Here is a 17,679-nt window from a genome sequence, read left to right as displayed (position 1 = left end):
CAAGTGTCTCTTCTCCAGAGAAAATAAGTTCAGTGCTTGTAACCTTTCCTCATAACTAATATCCTCCAGTCCCTTTATTAGTTTTGTTGCCCTTCTCTGGACTTTCTCCAGTTCCAGCACATCCTTCCTGAGGACTGGTGCCCAGAACTGGACAGCATACTCCTGGTGCAGCCGAACCAGAGTCTTGTAGAGTGGGAGAATTGTTGTTTTATCTCTGCATTAATCCCCTTTTTATTGCATGCCGATATTCTGTTTGCTTTGCATGCAGAAGCTTGGCATTGCATGTCATTGCTGAGCCTATCATCTACTAGGACCCCATTTATCACTACCCTCTGAACTCGTCCCTGTAGCCAGTTTTCAATCCATGTACTCATCCTATGGTCTATGCCAATGGACCTTACTTTGTACAGTATTTTACATTCTGCAAAAAATAAAAACAATTAGGTCCGAGGTAGTTTGAAGTAGCATCTGTAACCCTTAGAAGCCATTTAAAGCCAGTTGCACTCCTAAAGTGGAATTCTAGGCTATAACTACCTACTCTTAAATCTACTCTCACTCCCTTCTCACTCCTATTTTAACTACGCTGAAGAAGGAAGATGCTTATACTTAACTATTTTCGGGATGCTCCAGTTCAGTCACGTGAGCTCCCTGTTCACCGGATTTAGGGAAGAAGAGAGGTTACTGACAATAGATGAAATGCTTGGGCGGTGATGTCACCCATAGGTTTATTATGCAGGATCCATTGTTGACTGTCTCTCCTCTCCCCTGAGAATAGGTGTTAGAAGGGTGTGGGAGCAGATTTATAATTAGATAGTTATAGCCTGGAAATCCACTTTAAAAAAAAACACCTTCATTTTGCCTTCCCCTATGACTCCAATGGATTTCACAGAAATATTGCCAACTGTTTGCTGAAATTAAAACTTTTAATTTCATTTACCACTAATCAAGTATAAAAAGTGAGTCAGGTGCTTTTGTGTACTAGCTAACAACACAGTGCTGAACACATAAAATGCTTGCTTCTCAGTTATTTCAAAACAAATTCAACTCTCTAACTAGTAGCTAAATGAATTGATTTAATACAACCTATTAATTAAATTTGGTGCCTTAGCCATACTGTCACTCTATCCCTAAGCAATTCAATAGGAAATAATTTTCCAAATTGAATAAACTGTATGCAGCCATTAACCCCGGAAGGACTAGAAATAGAATGTTAGAAGATAAGATAATTAAATGTATTATCTTCACCATATTTTTTAACTACTGATCGATAGAACAGATAGCCTTTGGGCCAACTAGAAATGGAATGACAAAATCAAAGTTTTGTTACATCAATGAGATGAGAAACTTAGTATATCAATGAGGTAGAATTTAGCGCTCATAAGAGAAGATAAATATCTCCAGTGTAATCAAGTTCATAATTTAATCTTGTTACCAACCATGGTATGTATTCAAGGATAATGGCTTTAAAAATGAATTGGCTTTGCACATTATTAGTTTTTATTCATAGTAAGACAGTTTTCTATGGTGTATCAGCTCACTAAGGCAGTATAAGAGATTTTACTTCAAACACATTACTATAAACATAATGGAGGTCATTTTTAATAACTGCAGAAAGATGACTACACGGCCATTGATTCGCAGCATCTTGATATTCCCTAAATTCGTCCACCGCTACTGTTAGATCCAGCACAGCTTCTAAAGCGTTCTCTCACCTTGAGTCTATTCATTCTTCTGTTAGATTTTAAAGGTTCTCATTCCTAGTATTTCATGCCCTTGTGTGTTTTCTGATGTCAGTATTATATACTGTACTGTGTATGTACTGATTCTCAACAGTGCTTGTGCACTGAAATAAAATCAGCTGATTGGATAGAAAAGGCACCCACAACTTTCTCTTCTTTTTTATTAATCACTTGACGAAACATGTTGGAAAGTGCAGGAGTCATTCAAAGAGAGGATAAGAGAGGATATAACAAAACTAGCCCTAGTGCCTTCAAGTTCATGGTTACCACAAATGTATACTGCCCCATTTGTTTCTCGCATACTGAGTTCTAACCACGTGGCTAGAAGGGACTCTTCTTTTCATCAACCACTTTAAGCCTGGACTGTTTCACTCCATTCCTGCCCAGGCCATTTTTCAGATTTCAGCACTGTCACATTTTTATTTACTCAAATTAATTTTATTTCATTTTTCGGACAGGTAGTGCTTTCTTTTGGCACATAAAGTGGAAGGAAAATGATACATGGTTTTCCAAATCTTTTAAAAATATCTGAAAAGTGTGGTGTGCATTTGTATTCAGCCCCTCTTTACTCTGATACCCCTAACTAAAATCTAGTGGCACCGATTGCCTTCAGAAGTCACCTAATTAATAAATAGTCCACCTGTGTGTAATTTAATCTCAGTATAAATACAGCTGTTCTGTGAAGCCCTCAGAGGTTTGTTAGAGGACCTTAGTGAACAAAAAGCATCATGAAGGCCAAGGATCACACCAGAAAAGTCAGGGATAAAGTTGGGGAGAAGTTTTACCACTTAACGACCGCCGCCTGTAGATATACGTCCACAGAATGGCACGGCTGGGCAGATGGACGTACTGGCACGTCCTGTACATCTACCCAGCCGTGGGTCACGGGCGCACGCCCGCGACCCGGTCCGACGCTCTGGGACTGTGGGACCCGATCACCACTGGGGTCCCGCGATCGGTCCCGGAACTGAAGAACGCGGAGAGCCGCGTGTAAACACGGCTTCCCCTTGCTTCACTGTGGCGGCTGCATTGATCGTGTCATCCCCTTTAAAGGGAGACCAGGGGCGGACTGACCATTGAGGCACCCGGGCACTGCCCGAGGGCCCCATGCCACTAGGGGGGCCCATAAGGGTTGCCAGGCTCAGTAAAACCAGGGACAGTATGTAAAAACCTGTGTTTTTTTTACATCTGTCCCTGATATATCCGAAACTGACATGCTTTTGATATTAAAATCCAGAGATTTTAGCTGCCCCGCCTCTGCACTGCCTCCTGGCATGGTGACCATCTGTAAGCCCGGGGGCCCCATAATCTTCTATTGCCCGGGGGCCCCATGAGTTGTCAGTCCGCCCCTGAGGGAGACACAATCGATGATGTCATTCCTACAGTCACACCCCCCTACAGTTGTAAACACACACTAGGTGAAACATAACCCCTTCAGCGCCCCCTGTGGTTAACTCCCAAACTGCAACTGTCATTTCCACAATAAAGAATGCATTTTAAATGCATTTTTTGCTGTGAAAATGACAATGGTCCCAAAAATGTGTTAAAATTGTGCGAAGTGTCCGGCATAATGTCGCAGCCACGAAAAAAAATCGTTGATCGCCGCCATTAGTAGTAAAAAAAAAAAAAATTATAAAAATGCAATAAAACTATCCCCTATTTTGTAAAAACGCTATAAATTTTGCGCAAACCAATCGATAAACGATTATTGCGTTTTTTTTACTAAAAATATGTAGAAGAATACGTATCAGCCTAAACTGAGGAAAAATTATTTTTTTTTAGATATTTTTGGGGAATATTTATTATAGCAAAAAGTAAAAAATATTGAATTTTTTTCAAAATTGTAGCTCTATTTTTGTTTATAGCACAAAAAATAAAAAACGCAGAGGTGATCAAATACCACCAAAAGAAAGCTCTATTTGTGGGAAAAAAAGGACGCTAATTTTGTTTGGGAGCCACGTCGCACGACCGCGCAATTGTCAGTTAAAGCGACGCAGTCCCGAATCGCAAAAAGGGGCCTGGTCATTTACCTGCATTTTGGTCCGGGCTTAAGTGGTTAAAGCAGGGATAGGTTGTGAAAAAATATCTCAAGCTTTGAACATCTCACGGAGCACTGTTCAATCCATCAACCAAAATTGGAAAGCGTATGGCACAACTGAAAACCTACCAAGAAAAGGTTGACCACCTAAACCAGGCATGTCCAAAGTCCCGCGGGCCATTTGCGGCCCCTGTTACGGTTTAATGTGGCCCCCCTGGTAATTTGTATATGTATATCTTTTGTGGCCCCCGGGGTCACAAAATATATATACTGTATTTATCGGCGCTGCCTTGGAGGGGACAGGGAGGGGGCCAATTCCCGTCAGATTACATATAGGAGAATCTCCTGTCTCCTCAGTGTCATCTGTAATAGGAATTCCAGTCTCCTGGACTGCCATTGGACGACTCTTCTGTCTATCATAGGAGGCGGGACAGTGTATTAAAGAGGCTGCTGTGTAAACAGGAGATTCTGCTGTATGTAATCTGTTGGCGCTCGTCCCAGCCGCCCCCCCCGTCCCCTCCAAGGCTGAAGATGGGCATCAATCAGGCTGCACTGATGGAAATGGTTAGGCTGCATTCATGGCAATGGTGAGGCTGCATTTATGGAAATAGAGAGGCTGCAGATGGGCACTGATTAGGCTGCATTGAAGGGCACTGACCCTTATTTTACTTCACAGTTCTTTATTTAAAATTTAAATAATTTCCTGAAACTTCCCTCTTAAAGTGAAGGTGCATGTTATACGCCGATAAATACGGTATATACAAATAACACGCCCAAACTCATCCTTATTCTGAGCGGTGCTCAGGGATTCGTTGCGGGCCACAAAAGATTATATATATATATATATATATATATACAAATAACATGCCTGACCTCCTCTCTTCACCACACACAGCCACAAAGGCAAGGGAATTCTTGTTGGGCAGTGTATTAGTGCTCGGACGAACACACTTAGACCGAATTTTAATGGTTCAAAGAATGTCAGGCAAAATGGTCAGCCCTCACGCATGCTCACTTCATCAAATCTGGCCCTCTTTAAAAATAGTTTGGACACCCCTGACCTAAACTGACAGACCGGGCAAGGAGAGCATTTATCAGAAAAGTAGCCAAGAGGCCTATGGTAACTCTGGAAGTAACTCTGGAGGAGCTGCAGAGAGCCGCAGTTCAGGTGGGAGAATCTGTCCACAAAACAACTATTAGTAATGCACTTTACAAATCTTGGCTTTATGGAAGAGTGGCAAGAAGAAAGCCATTCGGGAAAGAAAACCATAATAAGTCACATTTTTAAGAAACCATGTGGGGGACACAGCAATCATGTGGAAGACGGTGAGACCAAAATTTAACTTTTTGGCCTAATAGCTAAGTGCTATGTGTGGCTGAAAACTAACACTACACATCATCCTCACCGTGAAACATGGTGGTGGCAGCATCATGTTGTGGGGATGCTTTTCTTTAGCAGGGACAGGGAAGCTGATAAGAGTTGATGGGAAGATGGATGGAGCCAAATAAAGGGCAATCACAGAAGAAAACCTGTTAGAGTCTGCAAAAGACTTGAGACTGGGGCAGTGTAACAGACGCTCCGCGTGCCTGTTTCTTCTGTAATGCGTTCCATGCTGGAGCGCATTACGGTGTCCGCGCAATGACATCATCGCGCAGAGCCCTGTGCATTCTACCGTGGAACGCGGAAGTGCACCGCACTATACGGCGCTTCTTTCAAATCACTGTGAATGTATTACAGCTGTCTGGTACCTGTCTCCTGCCTATAAAGGCATTCACCTGGTACACAGACAACATTCTATTATTGTCAGCCATAGCTCGGCCACTCTACTCATACCGCTGCCATCGCTCACCATGCTGCAACATCGCTCCAGGCAACAACTACTACTTTGGTGCTCTTGCACCTACTGCAACACAGAGCCATTGCTGGGGACAACCTTTGAGGCCTTCTTGCTGAACACCCTACACCACGGAATCCCTATTTTTCTACATTGAAGCCTGCAAACAGACAAGTAGCTATTCTATCACTTGTAGTCCTATAGGATGATCTGCTGCTTATATATAATTATCTGAGCTATATTGCCTCTCATATGCAACTACTATTACGTGTACAATATTTACCTCATATATGCAACTACTATTACCTGAGCTATACTGCCTCTCATACGCAACTACTAGTTGTCACTACAACTCCTATTTACTCCGAGCTTGACATAAGTACAAATCCCTTTATAGGCCTTGTCCTAATTGTTTGAACATGTTCGCTCTAACTTTTCTATGCTAGGGGTTGATGCTATTTTATACCATCTCCCTTAGTGGCCTAATACATCCCTATATGCTCAAAGTAATAGGATGTAGAGAACCCCCAAATTCCTGTTTGTGTGGAGTAACGCCATGGGGTCCCGTACTGATAATCACTTGTGTAGCGCTACCCCCGCATGAGACGCTGGTTTGATTTGGGCCTGCACTCTACCAATAAACTCCACAAACCTGGCTCAATCCCCCTGGCACACCGGAAGTCTGGAGGGTGTATTGCGGCCCCCGCTGGGCTGAGGGGGGCACAATAACAGGCATACAGTATTCAATGACAATGTAATAGTAGTATTACCTGAATTATGGATGGTTCCTCCAGATAAGAGATGCACTTCACACAGTAGTATATTTAAATCAAAAGAATGAGTTTACTTCACATGAACTCAACGAGAAACAAGCATAAGCTCTAGATCAGGCGTCTCAAACTGGCGGCCCTCCAGCTGTTGCAAAACTACAAGTCCAATGAGGCATTGCAAGAATGACAGTTACCAGCATGACTCCCACAGGCAGAGGCATGATGGGACTTGTAGTTTTACAACAGCTGGAGGGCCACCAGTTTGAGACCCTTGCTCTAGATCATTAAATGGATAACTGTTATGCAACAACACAACATGATTTCGCAAGGGCCCTTTAGCGGGCAGTCCTGCAAACAGCTAAAGTCACGTTGCGGCCGGGTGGTGCACGTTAAAGTTATAATCCACAAGTGGTATTAATAAGGGAAGATTGGTTGAACAAAGTATCCTGAACAGCAACGTTGGTGGGCTGATCGCTAGCCAGCGTCAGTCACTTCAGTGTAATAACTATGAACAGTGAAAGAGGCCTCTAATCTTCAGCTGGAGGCCCTACACATGTCTCCGTCCTGTGGGGTGGCACTAGGTTAACTGTCTAAAGGGATAGTTTCAAGCTGAGCATGTGCTCGCTCACCCGACAGGCCGATCCGCCTGAGTTCTTCTCAGCATGTGTATTGATGAATCATTGCTCCACAGCACAAGGATCCTGGATGAGGATTCTCCACTGTTTCAGTTGTCAGCTGGGTTGCCTCTCCGACCCCTGGGAACACAGCTGGATACTGGAGTCTTGCTTCCTCCCGGATGGCTGGTCTCTCTGTGAATTTAGGCCCAGGATTCTGGCCTAGCAGCACGGCTGTGCTCCTCAGCAGCTCTGCCCAGGGGAAAATGCAGAGCCCAAGAGAGTGAGAGCAGCCCCTCCCTGTCCTTAAATAACCTCCCCCATAAGTCTGTGCGGAGATGTCACATGTTCAAGTGACGCAGGGCATCGTGGGAAGTATAGTCTGTTTCTCTTAAGAGTCAAATGGAGTCCATATCTCCTGCTACTTGCAGTCCCCCAATGCATCGCTTTCTCAAAGGTATCTTACATATTTACAAGCAAGAATAAAGTTCCAGCAGGGATGGCCTGTCATTAGACTCTGACAGGATGACCCCGCTACACATGCATATAGAGGTGTATTGGAATCTTGATCTTTAAAGTATATTATATCATTTTAAACGCTAAGCTCTGGTCGCATGTTGTAATGCGTCCATCCTTAGTAGCTCAACGCCTTTCTTTATGTGACAGAGTGATGATGTAGAGATCCCACAAACTCCTGTTTGTGAGGAGTGACGCCTGGGGCCCAATACTGAGTTGTCACATAAAGAAGCACATTGAAATCCTTGCTAACCACATTTGTGGTTCACTTCGTTCACCAGTGCTGTTACAGGCAGAGGTTCACCTTCCATCAGGACAATGACCCTAAACATACAGCCAGGGATTAAAGCATATTCATGTGTTAGCATGGACCAGTCAAAGCCAAAGTGTTCATAGATGCTCTCCATCCAATCTGACAGAGCTAAAGCTATTTTGCAAAGAAGAATGGGCAAAAATGTCAATCTCTAGAAGCTGGTAGAGACATCCCCAAAAAGGCTTGCAGCTGTAATTACAGCAAAAGGTGGTTCTACAAAGTATTGACTCAAGGAGGCTGAATACAAATGCACACCGCACTTTTCACATATTTATTTGTAAAAAAATGGAAAACCATTTATAATTTTCCTTCCACTTCACAATGTGCCACTTTGTGTTGGTCTATCACATAAAATCCCAATAAAATAAATTAAAATTTTGGGTTGTAACATGACAAGACTTGGAAAATTTAAGGGGTATGAATACTTTTCCAAGGCACTGTATATATTCAAAAATGTATTAATCCTGATGTACTGACTATCTAATTTCTTGAGACCATAAAATTCCAGGACAGTACAAATGACTAGTTTTTGGAATATAGATAGTCCTAGGTATTTAATAAAGCAGAGTTCCACCCAAAAGTGGAACTTCTGCTCATTTGTCTCCTCCCACCCTTCCGGTGTCACATTTGGCACCTTTCAGAGGGAGGGGGAGCAGATACTATCTTTGATTGGTGCATTACATCAACAGCTCGGTTCCCTCCTCCTTCCCCTCACCACCAGGCCAGAAGGAGAGAACATTTGTGCCTCACGCATGTGCAGTAGGGACCTGGCATAAAGCCGTAATGCCTTACTACCGGGTTTCCTTACCGGAAATGGTGGCGGCAGCACCCGACAGCTGAAAGACACATCAGCTGCAGTGATGACATTGCTGGACTCCAAGACAGTTAAGTGTCCTACTTTTCAGTCAGCAGCTGCAAAATTTGTAGCTGCTGGCTTTTAATTTTTGCAGGGGTGGGCAGACCTCCGCTTTAAGAGGCATAGGGAGTTCTTTAAAGTTGTAATTATTTTTTTGTCACAGTTTTTTGGAAAATGAAGGTATTAAATGCAATTTGTTTTTCAGAAAAAATGTATTATAACAAGTAATTTCTCACACACAGCATAGGCATATTTACAATTACACCTCAAAACACAATCTGCTATGCCTTCCGAGTATTGGGATGCTAAATGTGTATGACCTTTTCACAGCCTAGATGCATAGAGGGGCTCAAACCCCAAGGAAGGAGCACCTTTGGGTTTTCAACGAGCATAAATTATGCATCTAATCTCCTGACTACCTATCATAATTCGTGAGTCCCTGAAGTGCCAGGACAGGGGAAACACTAACAAAATGACCACATTTTAGAACGCAAATACCCCAAGGTATTTTCTGAAAGGTATACTGAGACTCCTTTTTTCTACAAGTTTTTTGAAAGTGCAGGAAAGAAAATTAAAATGTCATTTATTATGATATTTTCTACATACATAATATCCATACTTAGAATTGCACCCAAAACACATTTTCTACTCCTCTCTAGTATGAGGATATCATATGTGTGAGACTTTTTCAACATTCAAGAGGCATAAATTACACATCTAATTTCCTGACTACCTATCACATTTGTGGAGACCCTGGAGCACCAGGACAGTGGAAACACTCACAAAATGACCACAATTTGGAAAGCAAACACCCCAAGTTATTTTCTAAGAGCCAAGGTGAGTCTTTTGAAGACTTCGGGGCAGATCCTCGTACAATTGCATGGGCGCAGCGTATGTGAGATACGCTACGCCGCTGTAACTTACTTTTTTAATCTTTGAATCCACAAAGAATTTGCGCCATAAGTTACGGCGGCATAGTGTATCTCTCGCGGCGTAATGGTGCGTAATTCAAATCGGCAAGTAGGGGGCGTGTTTCATTTAAATGAAGCGCGTCCCCGCGCCGAACGAACTGCGCATGCGCCGTCCCTAAATTTCCCGCCGTGCATTGCGCTAAATGACGCAAGGACGTCATTGTTTTGACGTGGACGTAAATTACGTCCAGCCCCATTCACGGACGACTTGCGCAAACAAAACAAAATATTTTCAAATTCGACGCGGGAACAACGGCCATACTTAACATTGCGTACGCTACCAAATAGCAGCTTTAACTATACGCCGAAAAAAGCCGAACGGAAACGACGTAAAAGAATGCGACGGCCGCTCGTACGTTCGTGGATCTTCGGAAATAGCTAATTTGCATACTCGACGCGGAATACGACGGGAACGCCACCCAGCGGACGCCGAAAAAATTGCATCTAAGATCCGAAGGCGTACGAAGACGTACGCCTGTCGGATCTAACCCAGATGCCGTCGTATCTTGTTTTTAGGATTCAAAACAATGATACAACGCAGGAAATTTGAAAGTACGCCGGCGTATCACTAGATACGCCGGCGTACTCTCTTTGTGGATCTGCCCCTTCATATTTTTGCCACATATTTTTGGAAAATGCGTATTTTTTACACAAACATGTCAATTAATACGATATTTCTAACACACAGCACAGACATACTTAGAATTACACCCCAAAATATATCCTGCTAATCTTTCCAAATTCAGTGATACCACATGTGTGCATTAATGCAGCCATGTTTTACTACTGTGATCACATTAAATTGATCCTGTACCCCGATCTGTGATCCACTGTGTCTGAGGGACACTGCGATTTCAGCTCTGTGTGGCTTTGAGCAACAAGAATGGATTGATGTATGGGTACATTGTCCACCAGCAAATGTGTGTACAAGGCTTAATGCTTTGTAAGCGGAAACAGAAACTGTTTTTTTTTTTCATTGTAAAAGTGGCTGTGAGTGTTAAGTGGTTTGCCTAAACCCTCTAACTGACACTATTGCTGGACAGTTTATTCTGTTGAGCCTAGGTTCACACTGCTGCGAATTCAAAATCGCGGTAAAATGCGCGATTTTACCGCGATTTAATGTAAATCGCGGCCCGAAATCGCAAAAAGTAGTACAGGAACTACTTTTTGAAATCGCAGATGCGGCGTCGCACTGATTAGGACAGTGCCATTGCCGCCGATTTGAGATGCGTATTTGACATGTCAAATCGCATCTCAAATGTTCCAAATCGTACCCAGTGTGAACCAGGGCTCAAGGAACTTTAAAAATAACACTTACTGGCAGGGACACCAGGTAATAAAACTATATTACAGGGGTATTCAAAAAAACAAAGACTGCTTTGTTAATGCTACATTTTTTTTACTGATTTATACGCAGCGCAAGTTTACGCTCATTTAAAAACAATAGGCTGGATTTAGATCTGTATAAAAAATGCCTAATGGCCTCATCGCTGGTTGAGCAAAAAAAAAAGACATTACTTTGGCTCGGTTCACACTGGATGTCGATGCGGCTCCCTGCAGGGATCCTGTGTGTCCTGGTTCACCGTTTCAGCTCAGATTTCAGCCCGAATTTTAGGCTGAATTTGGACTTGAAAGGGACCCAAAGACACACATGGTTTCTGTGCAAATTCGCACCGGAGCGGCATCTTAAATATGTGAACCAAATCCATAGAGAGCCAGTCACATTCTCCTGCTATTGCGAACTGAATGCATGGATCCAATTCGCAACAGTGTGAACCCAGCCTAATGTGTAGGCTGCCTTAGCCCAGGTTCACACTGGGTACGATTTGGTTCGATTTGAGATGCGATTTCACTTGTGAAATCGCATCTCAAATCGGCGGCATTTGCCGGCAATTGTCGGCAATGACACCGTCCTAATCGGTGCGACGCCGCATCTGCGGCGCTGCACCGATTTCAAAAAGTAGTTCCTGTACTACTTTTTGCGATTTAGGGCCGCGATTTACATAGACATCTGTGAAGAAACCTGCACAGATGTCTCTTAAATCGCAGCCGAAATCGGGACTGCCAGCGGGAGTGAAATCGTGCGAGTTCAGCTGAACTCGCACAGCTTCACTCCCGCAGCCCAGTGTGAACCAGGGCTCAGTCTGATTTGGTGACATTTGGGTTGATTTACTAAGACTGGAGAGTGCAAGATCTGGTGAAGCTGGGCATGGTAGCCCATCAGCTTCTAACTTCAGCTTGTTTAATTAGGCTTTGACAAAAAAAATGGAAGCTGATTGATTTCTATGCAGAGCTGCACCACATTTTGAACTCTCCAGTTTTAGTAAATCAACCCCACTGTCTGTATTTCTATGGCTAACTGTAGACAAAAAGGAAAGTCCAGACACTAACGAGCTGTTATATATAATTGTGCTTCAGCTGGTGGTGATGGCTAGAAAATGATGATTCATTATACTTTGTGCTAGATGCTGATAAGTTATTGTTTTTCTTAATGAAAGCTACAGATACAGGTATAATACCAACTGATTATTTCATTGTGACCATGAATATGTTTGAATCATTTTTCTCTTCCAAATCAATTACCAGAAAAAAGGACATGTTCTGAATCCTAGGTTCATGGATTAAATGCCTCCTTCACTTTGTAACAAGCGACTATTAAAATAATTGTACTGCAAACTTTGACTAAATAAATGTCACCATTGATTTTCATTAGTACTTAGTTTTTGGGATAGAACAAAAACAACAGAGGTAACTCTATAACTTATTTTGCATGACAAAATATTTCACCGGTGCAGTTATGCCTGAAATGAAAACGCTTTGGGATCCCGCAAGGTGATCTTTTTTCTGAGCTATTATGAGAAAAAACTGGCACTGTTCAATAGTCTATCTGCATAGCTTCCTAAAAAACAGGCAGTCATTTGTACCTTTTCATTAGTGTGATGCTAAATGTTTGCTAGATTTAATTGCCTATTGTAGATATTGTCAGTGGTGGTGCATAATATGCTATTACAAAAAACTCCACTAAGCACATTTTGCATCTAAACTGGTTATATAATTTGTTTTAGAATAAAGACATTTTCTAAAAGAAAAAAAAAAGTATTTTTAAAGCAGAATTTGCTTAAAATGTACCATCTGTTTGCCTTGTAGATACCACCCCCCCCCCCATTAAATAAAATAAAAAATAAATAATAAGAAAATGCATGCTGATTAGTTGAGTGCCCATCACTAAAGTCACTCTAGCACTCCTTGTTAGCAAAAAGAGCGAACTGCTGTAATGATTCTGTTGCCAGAATATGTACAATATGGATTGTATTTTAAGTCTTTAATAAGAACATTGAAATAAAAAATAAAAAATAAAGCACAGCATTATAACAAAAAAATAAAAGTTACTTGGTATACTCACCCCAGCTTCCAAGCCTTCCAGCCATAGGCAAGGGTGACATCTTCGAGCCTGGGAACACAGAGAAGCCTTATGCCCTGTACACACGACCAGATTTTCTTTCGGAAAAACCTTGGATGGTTTTTGCAATGGAATTCCACTCAAGCTTGGCTTGCATACACACGGTCACACAAAAGTTCTCTGAATTTTCGTCCATCAAGAACGCTGTGACGTACAACACTACGACGAGCCGAAAAAATTAAGCTCAATGCTTCTGAGCATGTGTCAAATTGTTTCTGAGCATGCGTCGAAACTTTGCGCGTTAGATTTGCTACAGATGATCGGATTTTCTGATAGGAATTTTTTCTGTCGCAAAATTTGAGAACCAGCTGTCAATCTTTTGCTGAAGGAAATTCAGACAGCAAAAGTCCGATGGAGCATACACACGGTCGGAATTTCTGTTCAAAAGCTCACATCAGACTTTTGCTGGCAGAATTTCCGATCATGTGTACGGGGCATTAGTCTCGCAAGCACTATGCAGGTGCATCTTCTTATAAGCATTTCAGTGTCTACAGAATCCCAGGAGAAGGCCCAGTGACATCACCTTCTAGGTAGGTGGGTTTGTTGGAAGCTAGGGTAAAAGGCAGGAAAAGATTAGGAAACTTTGGTCTAGAGGTAAACACAATGAAATTGTCCTTTCATGGTAGGTGAAGATTTCTGTGGGCTAAAGAAAATGGACCACACAAAGTGTGCCTGGCGTGGCAGGGCAGTTCACATTAAAGCGGTTGTAAACCCGCATATACATATACAGGTGGTGCAAAAAGGTAATAGCTGCCAGGGATGGTCTTATGGAGGTGGCTCAGGTACAGTTCTTAGGTGGAGGTGGGATAGGCTTCCCTGAATAAGCGAGTTTTCAGGGATCGCCTAAAAGTGGACAGGGTAGGGGCTGACTGGACATACTGGGGCAGGGAGTTCCAGAGGATGGGAGAGGCTCTGGAGAAGTCCTGGAGGTGAGCATGGGAGGAGGTAACAAGGAAGCTAGAGAGCAGAAGGTCTTAGGAGTAGTGGAGTGGACGATTTGGGTGATATCTGCAGATAAGGTTGGTGATGTTTCTAGGGGCAATGTTGTGGATGGCCTTGTATGTTGTGGTAAGTATTTTACATTTTTTAAGGCGGGGTAGAGGAAGCCAGTGAAGGGATTGGCAGAGAGGGGCAGCAGTCATGGATCGGTTAGTAAGGTGTAATATTAGTCTAGCAGCAGCATTCTTAATAGACTGAAAGGGGGATAGCCTGTGTAAAGGTATGTGTATGTACACAATAAATGGTCCTTGCAATTCACAGTGGTAATACGCTAAAACACAAAAATGTAATATATTGCAGCAACAGTGGCAGCTAGAGTGTTGAGACGGTTGAGATCAGCTATTTAAAAATAAAAAATAAAACTAATGCAGCCATCACATTTTACAGATTGGTAAGCTGCAATGTAATACATTTTTGTTTTTGTGTTTAACAACGATTGAACGCAAAGCCCACTTAAAAGGAGAAGTATAGCCAAAGCATGTTTGGTTGTACTTCTCCTATGGTTTACAGGAGTGCAATTCGTTTTGCACTCCTGTGACCCGTTTTCAGCAATGTCAGTCCAGGCACTGTGTCATCCCTACCACAGAGTCTGGATCCACCAGGTGCACGGGCGGACTGACCATTGAGTCACTCGGGCACTGCCCGAGGGCCCCATGCCACTAGGGGGCCCCATCAGGGTTGCCAGGCTCAGTAAAACCAGGGACAGTATGTAAAAATCTGTGTGTTTTTTAGATCTGTCCCTGATATGTCCAAAACTGACATGCTTTTAATGTGAATATCCCAAGATTTTAGCTGTCCTGCCTCTGCACTGCCTCCTGGCGTGGTGGCCATCTGTAAGCCAGAGGGGCCCCATAATCTTCTATTGCCCGGGGGCCCCATGAGTTGTCAGTCCGCCCCTGACCAGGTGACTTGACTAACACCCCCAATCAGTCTCTCAGCCAGTTGATTAGAGCCTGAGATGGCCATTCTACCCCCTCCACAGCCAGCGCTCCAGTGAGGAAGAAGAGCAGAGAGCGGTGACTGACAGTCTGCAGCTTTCTGCTCACAAAGCTCTGAAAACTGAGCGTTCAGCGGTGTTAGAACGCTCGATTCTCAGTGCAGAGGAGCCAGGGGATAGATGCAGCATCGGACCCATGCTGCATCCACATAGGTAAGTATGAATGTGCAAAAACCAACAAAAAAAAATAATTCTTTACTTCTCTTTTAAGGGCCCTTTCACACGGGCGGACGAACGGTCCGTTTTTTACAAGTCCGTTTACGGACTTGTAGTGCTTCCCTATGGGATTGCAGACGTTAGCAGATGATGCATCCGCTAACGTCCATAAAGATCCGCCTCCCCAAAGATCCACTTTTTCAGACGGAAGAAAACCCTATTTTTCTTCCGTCTGGCGGAACGGATCGGATGAATACGGACACACAGTCCGTATTCATCCGATTCCCCATAGAGGAGAGCGGAGGAAAGACAGGGTGGTCTCTGCACAGTGTGCGGGGACCGCCCTGTCCATCAACAGCTCAGCGGGGATTTACGGATGATCCCCGCTGAGCAGACGGACACACACGGGGCGGATCAATACGAATCCGCTCCGTGTGAAAGAGTCCTAAGAGTTCTGAGAGCTGTTTATATGTCACAACTTGTCATGAACTTACAAAGAGAGGAGGATCCTGTCCCAGCACCCATGTGACAACATCAGGCACCTGGGTAGACAATAGCGAACCACCAATGCTATCACCCTAGAGGGAGGAGAGTGAGTCACATATTACCCCATACCTGGGACTAAGGTTTTATTTTGTATAATTTCTGGCAGCAACAAGGGAGCGGAAGGCGCTATTTTCTGCTGGGGGGGGGGGGGGCTGTCATTAAAGTAAACCTATCTATGGTCCTAGTAAGGTGCAAGTTTACTTTAACATAAGTAGACACTACTTTGATTCCTGTACAGTTTCAATACACCTGCATTGTAAATATTCCACAAAGATATGTTAACATATGAATAGATACAAGAGTATCCAATATGTTTCCAATAGATTATAATATAGCCATGCGCTTAGAGTTTGTACGTTTGTGATTCAAACTAACGGATCTCTGTCAAACACTCCTGTAAATGGCAACCAATTGTCAATGCATCCAAAATGCATCTATGATGTGTTTGGCAGATGCACTGTGGGGAATTATGTGCTGGGAGTCAAATTGTGTTTTCTCATTTCAAGCAAACATAAACAGCAAAGAAAACACAATTCTTTAAATCTATCAGAAAAAGAGGTTGGCTAGGCACTTCAGAATCCAAAATATTAAACATTGGATCACACTATGGGTTAAAAAAGCGACAGAACAGCAGGAACAGCCTTGGGTTGCATTTAATGACTTACAGTTATTTATGTTAAAATACTGTAACTTTTATTTTTTTTAATTAGAATGAAATGGCTGTTTGAAGTGTTAATTATAGACATTGTATTCCCAGATTCTGGACGCCTACCTCGTGCTGCCATAGTATCAATCATTGTAGGTGCCATCCTGCTGGCTTCTTGGGCGGCAATGTGCTGGATTTTACTTTGTAGAGGGTAAGTTGTGGTTACATATGTACAGCTGCGCTTTCCACTTATTCTGCATTTGTTTACTGTCAATCAGTAGGATAACAAGTCTCTTGTACAATCTCACCTGCAGATGATTGACAATGTAATGTCACTAGCCTGCCAGTTTCGCTATGCCCCAGTGAGTGTATGCATGCCTTTACATCTGTATCTGTGTATTTCTACCTGCTTGCATGGAGCTCCATCTGTCAGTTCTCTCCTCTCCAGATAACATCGTCAATCTTTCTCTGTGTTTTTGCCAGGGAAGCTCCATATCCGTTCATTTGGATCTTTCAGCCTAAACATGCATGTGTGCTGAAAGAAAATGAACCACATAGGATTATAGTAACAATGGGTGATCTATAGAATGCGCCCTAAAAAGTCGCCCACCGTTGCGCCTATGGAGGAGTGGATGATGCCTAGCTGCTGTTTAGAAGATAATAAGTGAACAAAAAGAATGTAAGATGATGAAACTCTCTAAGGAGTGTCAACAAATTAAAACAGCGCTATCAAATAACTGTGCATATTTGACTATATAAAATACATTACTACAACCCATATGTAATGATATACAGTGATAATAAACAAAATATATCCAGTTTAAGAAATAAACACTAAACTGTGACTGTAATAATAAACACCCGTGATTGACTTAAACGTGAAGTGAACGCACTGAAAGTGCAAGAGACAGTCTTTAAAAATAATTTAGAACGTGGCCAAACAAAGCAAAGTTCATGTGTATAAGGATCCTGCGATCTTCAAATTTTTTCAAAAACTTCCACCACACCCGACAGTGCTCAGTGACTCCTCCCCCATCAAATGGACACTCACCGGATAGGTATGCCTCACACTCTCGTGTTTTGGCACAAAAAACCTTATCAGATGTAGTTGTTCCCGTCAATAAAGATGTAATCCAAATATGACATCCAATCAGTTCCACATATATGTCAGAGAGAGACAAAAGAAGTGCAAATAGTGTGATACCATCAAAGGTTTAATAGCA

At 42.8% G+C, this 17,679-nt stretch overlaps 1 protein-coding gene across 1 annotated transcript in view; it reads left to right on the top strand.

The window, feature by feature from the left end:
* Positions 1–17,679, top strand: part of TPO (thyroid peroxidase) — a 239,484-nt gene that overhangs the window by 201,812 nt on the left and 19,993 nt on the right. Inside the window, exon 13 of the mRNA XM_040348668.1 lies at positions 16,568–16,667. Within this exon, the coding sequence (XP_040204602.1) occupies positions 16,568–16,667 (100 nt within the window). The remainder of the gene's footprint in view (positions 1–16,567; positions 16,668–17,679) is intronic.

The sequence above is a fragment of the Rana temporaria genome, chromosome 4 (genome assembly GCF_905171775.1).
Source record: "Rana temporaria chromosome 4, aRanTem1.1, whole genome shotgun sequence".
Classification (NCBI taxonomy): Eukaryota; Metazoa; Chordata; class Amphibia; order Anura; family Ranidae; genus Rana; species Rana temporaria.
This window is presented reverse-complemented; position numbering and strand designations above follow the sequence as displayed.